This window comes from Oncorhynchus masou, unplaced genomic scaffold, assembly GCF_036934945.1.
Source record: "Oncorhynchus masou masou isolate Uvic2021 unplaced genomic scaffold, UVic_Omas_1.1 unplaced_scaffold_640, whole genome shotgun sequence".
Lineage (NCBI taxonomy): Eukaryota > Metazoa > Chordata > Actinopteri > Salmoniformes > Salmonidae > Oncorhynchus > Oncorhynchus masou.
In genome coordinates, this window is record NW_027012832.1 from 59,181 (window position 1) to 77,198 (window position 18,018).

The following is an 18,018-nucleotide window of genomic DNA, read 5'->3' on the forward strand; positions in this document are numbered from 1 at the left end:
AAACCCTGTCCCTAGGTCTCTCTCTTAGTTATATCTTAAACCCTGTCCCTAGGTCTCTCTCTTAGTTATATCTTAAACCCTGTCCCTAGGTCTCTCTCTTAGTTATATCTTAAACCCTGTCCCTAGGTCTCTCTCTTAGTTATATCTTAAACCCTGCCCCTAGGTCTCTCTCTTAGTTATATCTTAAACCCTGTCCCTAGGTCTCTCTCTTAGTTATATCTTAAACCCTGTCCCTAGGTCTCTCTCTTAGTTATCTTAAACCCTGTCCCTAGGTCTCTCTCTTAGTTATCTTAAACCCTGTCCCTAGGTCTCTCTCTTAGTTATCTTAAACCATGCATGAGGTTGTCAGAAGTATATTTCTTATCATTCAGCATACACTGTCCTCATCACTGTAAATATCAATAGCTCAGCCTTTCACAGCAGACAAGCAGTAATCTAGAATAGATCAATCGATAAGAGGGAATAATTACAGAACAGAACAGTATGTAGATTAGAGATCAATTCAGAAGACCTACATCAGTCACATCAGCACTATCACAACTACTGATGACTGACCAGGACCCTCTCAGTTACAAAACTAGAGACGACCCATGAAGTGTGACTGGAAACCCTCTAACTAGAGACGACCCATGAAGTGTGACCCCCTTAACTAGAGACGACCCATGAAGTGTGACCGGAAACCCTCTAACTAGAGACGACCCATGAAGTGTGACTGGAAACCTTTTGACTAGGGACGACCCATGAAGTGTGACCGGAAACCCTTTAACTAGAGACAACCCATGAAGTGTGACCGGAAACCTTTTAACTAGAGACGACCCATGAAGTGTGGGACGTCCCATGAAGTGTGACCGGAAACCCATTAACTAGAGACGACCCATGAAGTGTGACTGTTAACCCTCTAACTAGAGACGTCCCATGTAGTGTGACTGGAAACCTTTTAACTAGAGACGACCCATGAAGTGTGACTGGAAACCCTTTAACTAGAGACGACCCATGAAGTGTGACTGGAAACCCTCTAACTAGAGACGACCCATGTAGTGTGACTGGAAACCTTTTAACTAGAGACGACCCATGAAGTGTGACCGGAAACCCTTTAACTAGAGACGACCCATGAAGTGTGACCGGAAACCTTTTAACTAGAGACGACCCATGAAGTGTGACCGGAAACCCTTTAACTAGAGACGACCCATGAAGTGTGACTGGAAACCCTTTAACTAGAGACGACCCATGTAGTGTGACCGGAAACCTTTTAACTAGAGACGACCCATGAAGTGTGACCGGAAACCCTTTAACTAGAGACGACCCATGAAGTGTGACCGAAAACCCTTTAACTAGAGACGACCCATGAAGTGTGACTGGAAACCCTTTAACTAGAGACAACCCATGAAGTGTGACTGGAAACCCTTTAATTAGAGACGACCCATGAAGTGTGACTGGAAACCCTCTAACTAGAGACGACCCATGAAGTGTGACTGGAAACCCTTTAATTAGAGACAACCCATGAAGTGTGACTGGAAACCCTCTAACTAGAGACGACCCATGAAGTGTGACCGGAAACCCTTTAACTTGAGACAACCCATGAAGTGTGACCCCTTTAACAAGAGACGACCCATGAAGTGTGACTGGAAACCCTTTAATGTGATGACAGCTCTTCCTCTCCATCACGCGGAAGGTCACGTTGTCCAACAGTGGAACACAGTAAATACTGAACAGCTGTCCTCTCACACAGATCCAGGCTCAGAGGTAGACATCACCATGGAGATCCTTATCGGGATAGCACAGTAATCTGATGCAGTGATTGGAGGTTAGTTTTGGTCCTTGTGGTCCTCAGAACAATCTGATGCAGTGATTGGAGGTTAGTTTTGGTCCTTGTCGTCCTCAGAACAATCTGATGCAGTGATTGGAGGTTAGTTTTGGTCCTTGTGGTCCTCAGAACAATCTGATGCAGTGATTGGAGGTTAGTTTTGGTCCTCAGAACAATCTGATGCAGTGATTGGAGGTTAGTTTTGGTCCTTGTGGTCCTCAGAACAATCTGATGCAGTGATTGGAGGTTAGTTTTGGTCCTTGTCGTCCTCAGAACAATCTGATGCAGTGATTGGAGGTTAGTTTTGGTCCTTGTGGTCCTCAGAACAATCTGATGCAGTGATTGGAGGTTAGTTTTGGTCCTTGTGGTCCTCAGAACAATCTGATGCAGTGATTGGAGGTTAGTTTTGGTCCTTGTGGTCCTCAGAACAATCTGATGCAGTGATTGGAGGTTAGTTTTGGTCCTTGTAGTCCTCAGAACAATCTGATGCAGTGATTGGAGGTTAGTTTTGGTCCTTGTAGTCCTCAGAACAATCTGATGCAGTGATTGGAGGTTAGTTTTGGTCCTTGTGGTCCTCAGAACAATCTGATGCAGTGATTGGAGGTTAGTTTCTCCAGTTGTATTGTTCTTCAACAGTTACAGTCAAATGTTACCAAATCATCAACAATCCTATCGGACTTCTAAAGACTGGTTTTCACATGGGTTAAAACTGCCCAAAATGTCAACATTTCAAATGGTACCTAAATTAAGTCAATAAAAGAGAAAAACAATTGAAGGGAATACAGTGCCTTGCAAAAGGCTGTATAAAACAAGGGAATTTTGGCTTTACCAAATAACATACAAACAGTTTTAGTACATTTTAAACTGCTCTTCCAGCTATTACTGGAGCCTTTACATGCTGTGTGCTTTAAAACTATAACGTTGAACTAGAACAATACGTTGAACTAGAACAACAATACGTTGAACTAGAACAACAATACGTTGAAATAGAACAACAATACGTTGAAATATAACAACAATACGTTGAAATATAACAACAATACATTGAACTAGAACAACAATACGTTGAAATATAACAACAATACGTTGAAATAGAACAACAATACGTTGAAATAGAACAACAATACGTTGAAATAGAACAACAATACGTTGAAATAGAACAATACGTTGAAATAGAACAACAATATGCTGAAATAGAACAACAATACGTTGAAATAGAACAACAATACGTTGAAATAGAACAACAATACGTTGAACTAGAACAACAATACGCTGAAATATAACAACAATACGTTGAAATAGAACAACAATACGTTGAAATAGAACAACAATACGTTGAAATAGAACAACAATATGTTGAAATAGAACAACAATACGTTGAAATATAACAACAATACGTTGAAATATAACAACAATACATTGAAATAGAACAACAATACGCTGAAATAGAACAACAATACGTTGAAATAGAACAACAATACGTTGAAATAGAACAACAATACGTTGAAATAGAACAACAATACGTTGAACTAGAACAACAATACGTTGAACTAGAACAACAATACGTTGAACTAGAACAACAATACGTTGAACTAGAACAACAATACGTTGAACTAGAACAACAATACGTTGAAATAGAACAACAATACGTTGAAATATAACAACAATACGTTGAAATAGAACAACAATACGCTGAAATAGAACAACAATACGTTGAAATAGAACAACAATACGTTGAAATAGAACAACAATACGTTGAAATAGAACAACAATACGTTGAAATAGAACAACAATACGTTGAAATAGAACAACAATACGCTGAAATATAACAACAATACGTTGAAATAGAACAACAATACGTTGAAATATAACAACTATACGTTGAAATAGAACAACAATACGTTGAAATAGAACAACAATACGTTGAAATATAACAACAATACGTTGAAATAGAACAACAATACGCTGAAATAGAACAACAATACGCTGAAATAGAACAACAATACGCTGAAATAGAACAACAATACGTTGAAATAGAACAACAATACGTTGAACTAGAACAACAATACGCTGAAATAGAACAACAATACGCTGAAATATAAAATTAACTGCTGTGGACAGTTTATTAACAAAACATCTTGAAGTATTAATATTTAATCAAAAACACATTATTTACATGTCAAAAGGTTTTAATAAAAATATCTTATAATTACAATAGTCTTTTTGAGGATAATAGATCTTTTCTTCCACCTAGAGCATCTGTTTCTACATAGACAATCTGAATTGTCTCCAGTCATTTGTTCCTCTTTACAATATGAAACATGTTGATTTCAGGGAAAAACCTTGTTCGACACACATCATCTATTTTAAACAATAGATGTCAAAACATGTACAATTATACTCCTGTTTAGTAAAGTTCCACACTGTAGGTTTAGTTATTTTTATTTTATAAACCGGTATTTGTCACATTTTATAAACTGGTATTTGTCGTTCAACAAGCTCTAGTTTCTAGCAAGACCTCACAACAACAAGGGATTCCTCAGTCACCCTTTCAGGTTGTAATTGTATTTGACATATACAGTTAAGTTATGGGTCAGTTGAACGTAGCAGGCTTTAGTTTGTTTCTAATAAACGTGTTATAAATAGGTTTTTATTTGCCAGTCGTAGGTTCTCCAGCGGGGGGGGGGGATCCCCTGTGTGATAAAGCTTCGTGTGGCTGGCTGAGATTCCCTGGCTGGAGGCTGAGGCTGTGCTGGCTGTGGACTGGAGCAGCTCTGCTCTCAGCTCCGCTCTCAGCTCTGCTCTGCACACCTGTGGACAGAATGAATAGATGGGGTGTGTGAACGGTCTGCTCCAGACTGACTGGCGCCGTCAACACAACACAGGGCTTCATCAACAAGCCAAAACAAACGGACTGGCTCAGACAACTGACTTCCAGTATACCACAAACACAGCTGCCTGTCAGCCTGCCTGCCTGTCTGTCTGTCTGTCTGCCTGCCTGCCTGTCAGCCTGCCTGCCTGTCTGTCTGCCTGCCTGCCTGTCAGCCTGCCTGCCTGCCTGTCTGTCTGCCTGCCTGCCTGTCAGCCTGTCTGCCTGCCTGTCTCTGTCTGCCTGTCTGTCTGCCTGTCAGCCTGCCTGTCATCCTACCTGCCTGTCTGTCTGTCTGGCTGTCTGTCTGTCATCCTGCCTGCCTGTCTGGCTGTCTGCCTGTCAGCCTGTCTGTCTGCCTGTCTGTCTGTCTGTCAGCCTGTCTGTCTGCCTGCCTGTCTGTCTGTCTGTCTGTCTGTCAGCCTGTCTGCCTGCCTGTCTGTCTGTCTGTCTGTCTGTTAGCCTTCCAGCTAACCTAACCAGGCCTGTCTGGGTCTCAGAACCTTCCAGCTAACCTAACCAGGCCTGTCTGGGTCTCAGAGCCTTCCAGCTAACCTAACCAGGCCTGTCTGGGTCTCAGAGCCTTCCAGCTAACCTAACCAGGCCTGTCTGGGTCTCAGAGCCTTCCAGCTAACCTAACCAGGCCTGTCTGGGTCTCAGAGCCTTCCAGCTAACCTAACCAGGCCTGTCTGGGTCTCAGAGCCTTCCAGCTAACCTAACCAGGCCTGTCTGGGTCTCAGAGCCTTCCAGCTAACCTAACCAGGCCTGTCTGGGTCTCAGAGCCTTCCAGCTAACCTAACCAGGCCTGTCTGGGTCTCAGAGCCTTCCAGCTAACCTAACCAGGCCTGTCTGGGTCTCAGAGCCTTCCAGCTAACCTAACCAGGCCTGTCTGGGTCTCAGAGCCTTCCAGCTAACCTAACCAGGCCTGTCTGGGTCTCAGAGCCTTCCAGCTAACCTAACCAGGCCTGTCTGGGTCTCAGAGCCTTCCAGCTAACCTAACCAGGCCTGTCTGGGTCTCAGAGCCTTCCAGCTAACCTAACCAGGCCTGTCTGGGTCTCAGAGCCTTCCAGCTAACCTAACCAGGCCTGTCTGGGTCTCAGAGCCTTCCAGCTAACCTAACCAGGCCTGTCTGGGTCTCAGAGCCTTCCAGCTAACCTAACCAGGCCTGTCTGGGTCTCAGAGCCTTCCAGCTAACCTAACCAGGCCTGTCTGGGTCTCAGAGCCTTCCAGCTAACCTAACCAGGCCTGTCTGGGTCTCAGAGCCTTCCAGCTAACCTAACCAGGCTCTGCTCCTCATTTACAGGCAGATGACCTTTAACCCTCTGCTTGGAACGTTGCTACACAAGAGGACAGTTATTGTGCAACACACAGCTGGCTCCTGGGTGTTGTCAATAATCAGGTTACTCAATGACACTCTGTCTACTAAAGTCACAGTTTAATAGCTGAAACCACAGCAACAACACTACTACCACTAATAATAACAATACTGCTACTACCACTCATAATAACAATAGTAATACTACTACTACTACTACTACTACTACTACTACTACTACTACTACTACTACTCATAATAACAATAGTAATACTACTACTACTACTACTACTACTACTACTACTACTACTACTACTACTACTACTCATAATAACAATACTACTACTACTATTACTACTACTACTACTACTACTCATAATAACAATACTACTACTACTATTACTACTACTACTACTACTACTAATACTCATAATAATAATAATACTACTACTCATAATAACAATAGCAATACTACTACTACTACTAATAATAATAATAATAACAATAGCAATACTACTACTACTACTACTACTACTACTACTCATAATACCAATAGCAATACTACTACTACTACTACTACTACTACTACTACTACTACTACCACTCATAATAATAATACTGCTACTACTACTACTACTACTACTACTACCACTCATAATAATAATACTGCTACTACTACTACTACTACTACTACTAATAATAATAATAACAATAGCAATACTACTACTACTACTCATAATAACAATAGCAATACTACTACTACTACTACTCATAATAACAATAGCAATACTACTACTACTACTACTACTCATAATAACAATAGCAATACTACTACTACTACATAACAACAACAATAATAATACTTCTACTACTCATACTAACAACAACAACAATAATAATACTTCTACTACTCATACTAACAACAACAACAATAATAATACTGCTACTACTCATAATAACAACAACAATAATAATAATACTGCTACAACTCATAATAATAACAACAACAACAACAATAATAATACTGCTACTACTCATACTAACAACAACAACAACAACAATAATACTACTACTCATAATAACAACAATAATAATAACACTACTCATAACAATAATAATGCTACTAATACTCATAATAATAACAATAATAATAATAATACTGCTGCTGCTCATAACAACAATATTAATACTGCTACTACTACTACTACTCATAATAATGATACTAATACTAATACTACTACTCATAATAATGATACTAATACTAATACTACTACTACTACTCATAATAATGATACTAATACTACTACTCATAATAATGATACTAATACTACTACTACTACTCATAATAATGATACTAATACTACTACTACTACTCATAATAATGATACTAATACTACTACTACTACTCATAATAATGATACTAATACTACTACTCATAATAATGACAATAATACTACTACTACAACTCATAATAATAATAACAATACTACTACTACTACTACTCATAATAAACAACAACAATAATAATAATACTGCTACTACTACTCATAATAACAATAGCAATACTACTACTACTACTACTCATAATAACATAACAACAACAATAATAATACTACTCATAATAACAACAACAACAATAATAATACTACTCATAATAACAACAACAACAACAATAATACTGCTACCACTCATAATAATAACATAACAACAACAATAATAATACTTCTACTACTCATACTAACAACAACAACAATAATAATACTTCTACTACTCATACTAACAACAACAACAATAATAATACTGCTACTACTCATAATAACAACAATAATAATAATACTGCTACAACTCATAATAATAACAACAACAACAATAATAATACTGCTACTACTCATACTAACAACAACAACAACAACAACAACAATACTACTACTACTCATAATAACAACAATAATAATAACACTACTCATAACAATAACAATAATAATGCTACTAATACTCATAATAATAACAATAATAATAATAATACTGCTGCTGCTCATAACAACAATATTAATACTGCTACTACTACTACTACTCATAATAATGATACTAATACTACTACTACTACTCATAATAATGATACTAATACTACTACTACTACTCATAATAATGATACTAATACTAATACTACTACTCATAATAATGATACTACTACTACTACTCATAATAATGATACTAATACTACTACTACTACTCATAATAATGATACTAATACTACTACTACTACTCATAATAATGATACTAATACTACTACTACTACTCATAATAATGATACTAATACTACTACTACTACTCATAATAATGATACTAATACTACTACTACTCATAATAATGATACTAATACTACTACTACTACTCATAATAATGATACTAATACTACTACTACTACTCATAATAATGATACTAATACTACTACTACTACTCATAATAATGACACTAATACTACTACTACTACTCATAATAATGATACTAATACTACTACTCATAATAATGATACTAATACTACTACTACTACTCATAATAATGATACTAATACTACTACTACTACTCATAATAATGATACTAATACTACTACTCATAATAATGACAATAATACTACTACTACAACTCATAATAATAATAACAATACTACTACTACTACTACTCATAATAAACAATAACAATAATAATACTACTACTAGTACTACCCATAATAATAATAATAATACCAATACTAATACTACTCACAATAATAATAACAATAATACTACCATTCACAATAATAATAATAATAACAATAATAATAATACTACCACTCATAATAGCAATAACAATAATACTACGGCTACCACTGTTTCAGTTTTCGTTACGTTCTTTGTTTTGTAGTGTTTGTATTTAGATTCGTGTTACGTTTTTGTTCATTAAACATGGATAGCAATCTACACGCTGCATTTTGGTCCGACTCTCTTTCACCGCATGAAAACCGTTACAATAATAATACTACTACTAGTACTACTCAATAAGAATACTGCTAGTACTACTCATAATAATACTAATACTGATAGTACTACTCATAATAATACTACTACTAGTACTACTCAATAATAATACTGCTAGTACTACTCAATAATAATACTGCTAGTACTACTCATAATAATAATACTGCTAGTACTACTCATAATAATAATACTGCTAGTACTACTCATACTAAAACTAATACTGCTAGTACTACTCATAATAATACTAATACTGCTAGAACTACTCATAATAATAATACTGCTAGTACTACTCATAATAATAATACTGCTAGTACTACTCATAATAACGCTTATACTGTGAGTACTACTCATAATAACGCTTATACTGCTAGTACTACTCATAATAAAAATAATACTGCTAGTACTACTCATAACAATACTAATACTGCTAGAACTACTCATAATAATAATACTGCCAGAACTACTCATAATAATAATACTGCTAGTACTACTCATAATACTAATACTGCTAGAACTACTCATAACTATACTAATACTGCTAGTACTACTCATAATAATACCAATACTGCTAGAACTACTCATAACAATACTAATACTGCTAGTACTACTCATAATAATACTAATACTGCTAGTACTACTCATAATAATAATACTGCTAGTACTACTCATAATAAAACTAATACTGCTTGTACTACTCTTAATACTAATACTACTAGTACTACTCATAATAATACTAATACTGCTAGTACTACTCATAATAATAATACTGCTAGTACTACTCATAATAAAACTAATACTGCTTGTACTACTCTTAATACTAATACTACTAGTACTACTCATAATAATACTAATACTGCTAGTACTACTCATAATAATACTAATACTGCTAGTACTACTCATAATAATACTAATACTGCTAGTACTACTCATAATAATAATACTGCTAGTACTACTCATAATACTAATACTGCTAGTACTACTCTTAATACTAATACTGCTAGTACTACTCATAATACTAATACTGCTAGTACTACTCATAATACTAATACTGCTAGTACTACTCATAATACTAATACTGCTAGTACTACTCATAATAATACTAATACTGCTAGTACTACTCATAATAATACTAATACTGCTAGTACTACTCATAATACTAATACTGCTAGTACTACTCATAATACTAATACTGCTAGTACTACTCATAATAATACTAATACTACTAGTACTACTCATAATAATACTAATACTGCTAGTACTACTCATAATAATACCAATACTGATAGTACTACTCATAATAATAATACTGCTAGTACTACTCATAATACTAATACTGCTAGTACTACTCATAATACTAATACTGCTAGTACTACTCATAATAATAATACTGCTAGTACTACTCATAATAATAATACTGCTAGTACTACTCAAAATAATACTAATGCCGCTAGTGCTACTCAAAATAATAATAATACTGCTAGTACTACTCATAATAATACTAATACTGCTAGTACTACTCATAATAATACTAATACTGCTAGTACTACTCATAATAATAATACTGCTAGTACTACTCATAATACTAATACTGATAGTACTACTCATAGTAAAACTAATACTGCTTGTACTACTCTTAATACTAATACTGCTAGTACTACTCATAATAATAATACTGCTAGTACTACTCATAATACTAATACTGATAGTACTACTCATAGTAAAACGAATACTGCTTGTACTACTCTTAATACTAATACTGCTAGTACTACTCATAATAATACTAATACTGCTAGTACTACTCATAATACTAATACTGCTAGTACTACTCATAATAATACTAATACTGCTTGTACTACTCATAATAATACTAATACTGCTAGTACTACTCATAATAATACTAATACTGCTAGTACTACTCATAATAATAATACTGCTAGAACTACTCATAATAATAATAATACTGCTAGTACTACTCATAATGCTAATACTGATAGTACTACTCATAGTAAAACTAATACTGCTTGTACTACTCTTAATACTAATACTGCTAGTACTACTCATAATAATACTAATACTGCTAGTACTACTCATAATAACACGAATACTGCTAGTACTACTCATAATAATACTAATACTACTAGTACTACTCGTAATAATACTAATACTGCTACTACTACTCATAATAATACTAATCCAGGTGAATTGATGATCTATTTCATTGAAGAGAACACACAGATTGTGAAGCAGATTTAAACCAGAATAATAGGATCCTACTCACCATTGGCCATTTCTCAGCGACACAAAACTGAGTCGTCCTTTTTGCCTGTTGACATCCTCTGAAATAAGGAAAAAGAGAATGAACACTACCTGGCAGTTTATGAGTCAGGTAAGGTGACACAAACCACGAGCTATACAGACAATGAACCAGTGTTGACTACATGACATGACCCTTCACCACAACTTATCATCTGATCTGAGAGCATCACAGCAGGACCACAACACAACTTATCTGATCTGATCTGAGAGCATCACAGCAGGACCACAACACAACTTATCATCTGATCTGAGAGCATCACAGCAGGACCACAACACAACGTATCATCTGATCTGAGAGCATCACAGCAGGACCACAACACAACTTATCATCTGATCTGAGAGCATCACAGCAGGACCACAACACAACTTATCTGATCTGAGAGCATCACAGCAGGACCACAACACAACTTATCTGATCTGAGAGCATCACAGCAGGACCACAACACAACTTATCATCTGATCTGAGAGCATCACAGCAGGACCACAACACAACTTATCATCTGATCTGAGAGCATCACAGCAGGACCACAACACAACTTATCATCTGAGAGCATCACAGCAGGACCACAACACAACTTATCTGATCTGAGAGCATCACAGCAGGACCACAACACAACTTATCTGATCTGAGAGCATCACAGCAGGACCACAACACAACTTATCTGATCTGAGAGCATCACAGCAGGACCACAACACAACTTATCTGATCTGAGAGTATCACAGCAGGACCACAACACAACTTATCATCTGATCTGAGAGCATCACAGCAGGACCACAACACAACTTATCTGATCTGAGAGCATCACAGCAGGACCACAACACAACTTATCTGATCTGAGAGCATCACAGCAGGACCACAACACAACGTATCATCTGATCTGAGAGCATCACAGCAGGACCACAACACACCTTATCATCTGATCTGAGAGCATCACAGCAGGACCACAACACAACTTATCATCTGATCTGAGAGCCTCACAGCAGGACCACAACACAACTTATCATCTGATCTGAGAGCATCACAGCAGGACCACAACACAACGTATCATCTGATCTGAGAGCATCACAGCAGGACCACAACACAACTTATCTGATCTGAGAGCATCACAGCAGGACCACAACACAACTTATCATCTGATCTGAGAGCATCACAGCAGGACCACAACACAACGTATCATCTGATCTGAGAGCATCACAGCAGGACCACAACACAACTTATCATCTGATCTGAGAGCATCACAGCAGGACCACAACACAACTTATCTGATCTGAGAGCATCACAGCAGGACCACAACACAACTTATCTGATCTGAGAGCATCACAGCAGGACCACAACACAACTTATCATCTGATCTGAGAGCATCACAGCAGGACCACAACACAACTTATCATCTGATCTGAGAGCATCACAGCAGGACCACAACACAACTTATCATCTGAGAGCATCACAGCAGGACCACAACACAACTTATCTGATCTGAGAGCATCACAGCAGGACCACAACACAACTTATCTGATCTGAGAGCATCACAGCAGGACCACAACACAACTTATCTGATCTGAGAGTATCACAGCAGGACCACAACACAACTTATCATCTGATCTGAGAGCATCACAGCAGGACCACAACACAACTTATCTGATCTGAGAGCATCACAGCAGGACCACAACACAACTTATCTGATCTGAGAGCATCACAGCAGGACCACAACACAACGTATCATCTGATCTGAGAGCATCACAGCAGGACCACAACACACCTTATCATCTGATCTGAGAGCATCACAGCAGGACCACAACACAACTTATCATCTGATCTGAGAGCCTCACAGCAGGACCACAACACAACTTATCATCTGATCTGAGAGCATCACAGCAGGACCACAACACAACGTATCATCTGATCTGAGAGCATCACAGCAGGACCACAACACAACTTATCTGATCTGAGAGCATCACAGCAGGACCACAACACAACTTATCTGATCTGAGAGCATCACAGCAGGACCACAACACAACTTATCATCTGATCTGAGAGCATCACAGCAGGACCACAACACAACTTATCTGATCTGAGAGCATCACAGCAGGACCACAACACAACTTATCTGATCTGAGAGCATCACAGCAGGACCACAACACAACTTATCATCTGATCTGAGAGCATCACAGCAGGACCACAACACAACTTATCATCTGATCTGAGAGCATCACAGCAGGACCACAACACAACGTATCTGATCTGAGAGCATCACAGCAGGACCACAACACAACTTATCATCTGATCTGAGAGCATCACAGCAGGACCACAACACAACTTATCTGATCTGAGAGCATCACAGCAGGACCACAACACAACTTATCATCTGATCTGAGAGCATCACAGCAGGACCACAACACAACTTATCATCTGATCTGAGAGCATCACAGCAGGACCACAACACAACTTATCATCTGATCTGAGAGCATCACAGCAGGACCACAACACAACTTATCATCTGATCTGAGAGCATCACAGCAGGACCACAACACAACTTATCATCTGATCTGAGAGCATCACAGCAGGACCACAACACAACTTATCATCTGATCTGAGAGCATCACAGCAGGACCACAACACAACTTATCATCTGATCTGAGAGCATCACAGCAGGACCACAACACAACTTATCATCTGATCTGAGAGCATCACAGCAGGACCACAACACAACTTATCATCTGATCTGAGAGCATCACAGCAGGACCACAACACAACTTATCTGATCTGAGAGCATCACAGCAGGACCACAACACAACTTATCATCTGATCTGAGAGCATCACAGCAGGACCACAACACAACTTATCATCTGATCTGAGAGCATCACAGCAGGACCACAACACACCGTATCTGATCTGAGAGCATCACAGCAGGACCACAACACAACTTATCATCTGATCTGAGAGCATCACAGCAGGACCACAACACAACTTATCTGATCTGAGAGCATCACAGCAGGACCACAACACAACTTATCTGATCTGAGAGCATCACAGCAGGACCACAACACAACTTATCTGATCTGAGAGCATCACAGCAGGACCACAGCACAACTTATCATCTGATCTGAGAGCATCACAGCAGGACCACAACACAACTTATCATCTGATCTGAGAGCATCACAGCAGGACCACAACACAACTTATCATCTGATCTGAGAGTATCACAGCAGGACCACAACACAACTTATCATCTGATCTGAGAGCATCACAGCAGGACCACAACACAACTTATCATCTGATCTGAGAGCATCACAGCAGGACCACAACACACCGTATCTGATCTGAGAGCAGGACCACAGCACAACTTATCATCTGATCTGAGAGCAGGACCACAGACTCCTTCACCTCATGCACAGGAGTCCTGTCTTTCACATGCACCAACCACTGCCACTAGAAATTATGCATTATGCCTTTCAATAACATGTCTCTGTCAATACGATGTTTCAATAACATGTCTCTGTCAATACGATGTTTCAATAACATGTCTCTGTCAATACGATGTTTCAATAACATGTGTCTCTGTCAATACGATGTTTCAATAACATGTGTCTCTGTCAATACGATGTTTCAATAACATGTCTCTGTCAATACGATGTTTCAATAACATGTGTCTCTGTCAATACGATGTTTCAATAACATGTCTCTGTCAATACGATGTTTCAATAACATGTGTCTCTGCCTTGTCAATACATGTTTCAATAACATGTGTCTCTGTCAATACGATGTTTCAATAACATGTGTCTCTGCCTTGTCAATACGATGTTTCAATAACATGTGTCTCTGTCAATACGATGTTTCAATAACATGTGTCTCTGCCTTGTCAATACATGTTTCAATAACATGTGTCTCTGTCAATACGATGTTTCAATAACATGTGTCTGTGCCTTGTCAATACGATGTTTCAATAACATGTGTCTCTGTCAATACGATGTTTCAATAACATGTGTCTCTGTCAATACGATGTTTCAATAACATGTGTCTCTGTCAATACATGTTTCAATAACATGTGTCTCTGTCAATACGATGTTTCAATAACATGTGTCTCTGTCAATACGATGTTTCAATAACATGTGTCTCTGCCTTGTCAATACGATGTTTCAATAACATGTGTCTCTGTCAATACGATGTTTCAATAACATGTGTCTCTGCCTTGTCAATACATGTTTCAATAACATGTGTCTCTGTCAATACGATGTTTCAATAACATGTGTCTCTGCCTTGTCAATACATGTTTCAATAACATGTGTCTCTGTCAATACGATGTTTCAATAACATGTGTCTCTGTCAATACGATGTTTCAATAACATGTGTCTCTGTCAATACGATGTTTCAATAACATGTGTCTCTGCCTTGTCAATACGATGTTTCAATAACATGTGTCTCTGTCAATACGATGTTTCAATAACATGTGTCTCTGCCTTGTCAATACATGTTTCAATAACATGTGTCTCTGTCAATACGATGTTTCAATAACATGTGTCTCTGCCTTGTCAATACATGTTTCAATAACATGTGTCTCTGTCAATACGATGTTTCAATAACATGTGTCTCTGTCAATACATGTTTCAATAACGTGTCTCTGTCAATACGATGTTTCAATAACATGTGTCTCTGCCTTGTCAATACGATGTTTCAATAACATGTGTCTCTGCCTTGTCAATAAGATGTTTCAATAACATGTGTCTGTGCCTTGTCAATACGATGTTTCAATAACATGTGTCTGTGCCTTGTCAATACGATGTTTCAATAACATGTGTCTGTGCCTTGTCAATACGATGTTTCAATAACATGTGTCTCTGTCAATACGATGTTTCAATAACATGTGTCTCTGTCAATACATGTTTCAATAACATGTGTCTCTGTCAATACATGTTTCAATAACATGTGTCTCTGTCAATACGATGTTTCAATAACATGTGTCTCTGTCAATACATGTTTCAATAACATGTGTCTCTGTCAATACATGTTTCAATAACATGTGTCTCTGCCAATATGGTGTTTTCCACAAGAACATAAACAAGACCATTTGTTATTCTACAATACAGGAGTCTCCTGACTTGAAAAGGACAACGCCACTGATACACACCACCCATTCTATATATAGTTTTCTAGACCATCCCACTGGGCACACACTGGTTGAATCAACGTTGTTTCCACGTCATTTCATTGTTGAACCAACGTGGAAGAGACGTTGAATTTAGGTATTGTGCCATTGCTTCTTACCTGGTGGTCTGTGTTGAGAACCGTTAGTGGTGTCCGGTTAGAGGCTGGGGACGGCGGGCACGTCCCCGTCATGGTCCCCGTCTGTTGTTTCAGGAGAGAAGGGTGCGTCTCCAGCGCGAGCTGCAGGTCCAAGATGTAATCTATGACGTGCTGAAGGATCTCCACTTTGCTGACTTTCTTATCCTGCGGTATGGTGGGTACGAGGCGCTTGAGGCGACTGTAACACTGGTTCATATCGTCCTGCAGACACAGCTGCTCTTCTTCCTGCAACCGAGACCGATTGATATTCAGGCTGTGATCCGAGAGGTAGTGTAAAGAAAGCTCGTTGCCGCTGCTGCTTGAGGTATCCTTCTGGGGGCGGACGGGAGTAGTAGCCTTCATTTCGGTAATAACGCACCCGTACCGCGAGGTAGAGAGAAAACAATCACTGGTGCCAAATACCGGAGATTATATGGAGGCGATGAAGATGGATATGACCGAAGTAAAAGCCAAACTACCGAAAGAAAACGGTCGACAAAAATGTTTCAAAAGTAGTAGATTTTATTCTGTCAACATCCCGTGGACCAGTCGGTTCTACTTCACCAAGCTCCGCGTGAAGAATGAATAGATTCCGTTCACTTATATGGGAAGGGGAGGCGCCGGCGCGCTGCTGGTTGACAGTACCGGAGAGAAACTGGTCAATCACGAGCCGCCCGGTGCCCATGATGGAACAACACCACCCTATAGAAATGCGTGTCTGCCTCTGCGCTGCGGAGGGTGACGCCTGTCGAAGGTTTGTGTGTGCGTATGTGTGTGTGTGCGTGTGTGCGTGTGTGCGTGTGTGTGGTCGATATATAAAATCTAATCAGTAAAGAGGCCGGAGCATTTGAAATATAAAATGCAATAATTCTGTGTAAACTGATTGTCATCGTTAATTTAAAATATATATTTATATTTTATATATCTTGTACATGAAATCAACGTTTTTATGTCATACACAAGATACAACAAACAGGGAGCAAAAGGTGAAATGCTTCTAGCCAGCTACCTCTCAACAGGGCAGTGAAATGCTTCTAGCCAGCTACCTCTCAAAAGGGCAGTGAAATGCTTCTAGCCAGCTACCTCTCAACAGGTCAGTGAAATGCTTCTAGCCAGCTACCTCTCAAAAGGGCAGTGAAATGGTTCCAGCCAGCTACCTCTCAACAGGGCAGTGAAATGCTTCTAGCCAGCTACCTCTCAAAAGGGCAGTGAAATGGTTCCAGTCAGCTACCTCTCAACAGGGCAGTGAAATGCTTCTAGCCAGCTACCTCTCAACAGGGCAGTGAAATGCTTCTAGCCAGCTACCTCTCAACAGGGCAGTGAAATGGTTCCAGCCAGCTACCTCTCAACAGGGCAGTGAAATGCTTCTAGCCAGCTACCTCTCAACAGGGCAGTGAAATGCTTCTAGCCAGCTAC

General features: G+C 38.7%; 1 protein-coding gene across 1 annotated transcript; it reads right to left on the reverse strand.

Annotated features, from left to right (window-relative positions):
• Positions 1–3,908: 3,908 nt before the first annotated feature.
• Positions 3,909–17,255, reverse strand: LOC135536585 (DNA-binding protein inhibitor ID-4-like). Its single transcript, XM_064962876.1, has 3 exons — positions 16,585–17,255; positions 11,284–11,341; positions 3,909–4,615 (listed from the first exon to the last, which is right to left on the reverse strand). The coding sequence occupies exons 1-2, from the start codon at positions 16,963–16,965 to the stop codon at positions 11,297–11,299; spliced, it is 426 nt and encodes a 141-aa protein (XP_064818948.1). The 5' UTR covers positions 16,966–17,255; the 3' UTR covers positions 3,909–4,615; positions 11,284–11,296.
• Between the last annotated feature and the right edge of the window lie 763 nt (positions 17,256–18,018).